At 38.8% G+C, this 1,686-nt stretch overlaps 1 protein-coding gene across 1 annotated transcript in view; it reads right to left on the reverse strand.

Annotated features, from left to right (window-relative positions):
• LOC104165855 (neural cell adhesion molecule 2-like) overlaps window positions 1-1,686 on the reverse strand; it is a gene marked incomplete at its 3' end in the record, with an annotated part of 29,783 nt that overhangs the window by 7,045 nt on the left and 21,052 nt on the right. Inside the window, exon 6 of the mRNA XM_009705612.1 lies at window positions 1,323-1,483. Coding sequence (XP_009703914.1) covers window positions 1,323-1,483 — 161 coding nt within the window. The remainder of the gene's footprint in view (window positions 1-1,322; window positions 1,484-1,686) is intronic.

Below are 1,686 nucleotides of genomic sequence, written 5' to 3' on the forward strand. Positions count from 1 at the left end.
AAGAGTGGGATGCACACAGACACACCTGACCTGTTCTCCTGACAGCATGGCTTCAGCCTCAGGTGCCCAGATCCCAAATGACAACGTTATCCAACCCAACAGCTTAGCTCTTCCAGCACAAGTTATCAGATTACCCTCTCCTGTTAGAACTGTTTCACTTTGTATAAATTACTATTAATTTTAACTTAATTAAAATTTAATTACCCATGGTCCTAAGTACATACTTCAGCTGTTCAAATATAAATGGCCTTTCTCTCTACTACAATCTATAGTTAAAGTAAAAAAAACCCAAGAAGTTACTTTTTTGCAGGTTTTTCGTAAGTACGCTACAGCCCTGATCCTGCATAATGATTCCGAGCGAGGTTTTCTACATTCTCACAGATCATAGGATCACAGAACAGGTTGGTTGGAAGGGACCTTACAGCCCATCCATGGGCAGGGACACCTCCCACCAGACCAGGTTGCTCACAGCCCCATCCACCCTGGCCTTCAACACTTCCAGAGATGGCGCAGCCACAGCTTCTCTGGGCAACCGCTGCCACTGCCTCACCACCCTCACGGGGACAAATTTCTTCCTTAGATCTCGTCTAAATCTTCCCTCTTCCAGTTTAAAGCCATTGCCCCTTGTCCTATCACTCCAGGCCCTTGTACAAAGTCCCTCTCCAGCCTTCTGGAGTGAGAGAGATGCTGACTCTCACTAAGTTATAGCTAAACAAAACTTGAAAGAAATTATCAATTCTATGTAAAAGGGAGAATCATGAACACAGGTTGGGTGGTAGAGCATAGAAAAGGAAATGAGTTTTCATGTTATTAGTTTTGTCCTTTGAAACTCAGATCAGACAAGAATTTTGTGACTATATCTGCAATCATGCACTTAAATAAAAATCAAGAAAGAAAAACAGATTAAAAAAATCAGAAACACCCCTGTATGTTGTGTTATAAAACAAGCACTGATTAGAAGTCCAAACAATCTTTTTTTTTCTGTTTTCAGAATTTTCCCCTCTTTCTCCTCTTGGTTTTCTTGTAAGCAGCCAACTTTTAAAGGAAAACCAGAGTGAATTAACAATTTAACACTCCATTGTACTGTATCTGAATAGTAGAAAAGCAAATGCCAAAGATAGCCTTTTCAAAATTAAATTCAGGTGTAAAGGTTAAAATAGCCAACAGGGAGGAAAAAGCTGTAAAATCGTACAGAGAGTGGTTTGCTGCATCAGTAGACACCTTGCAGGAATACTGTTCCACTGAAAACTGTGAATTACCACCTCAGTTCCCTACTGTATACATTTAAAGAGGAAGGATGGAACATATTATGTAGTACTTACCAAAAACTTGAAGGAATGTCTGTTTTTTATCATTTCCCGCTTTGTTTTTAGCATTACAGATATAAGGACCTGCATCAATATTTTTTATATCTCTTATTCTTAGTTCTGTATTGCCTCCTCTCAGCATATATTTTTCATTTTCTTCAATAAGTTTACCATTCCTAAAAAAATAAGAACGGTGTATAAATCAACCAGTAGGTTCCAAACTGTGAAACAATGTGACACGGTAACACCAGTATGTTGAAAATAATCTCCAAGGGAAGAGTCTGCTATTATGCTACCCTCAAAAATGCATTAACTTACGTGGCTTAAATTAGCAGCATGTACAGAAGGGAGTTGATTTGAGGATGACAAAAATTGTTCA

This window comes from Cariama cristata, unplaced genomic scaffold (genome assembly GCF_000690535.1).
Source record: "Cariama cristata isolate BGI_N322 unplaced genomic scaffold, ASM69053v1 scaffold6398, whole genome shotgun sequence".
Taxonomy (NCBI): Eukaryota; Metazoa; Chordata; class Aves; order Cariamiformes; family Cariamidae; genus Cariama; species Cariama cristata.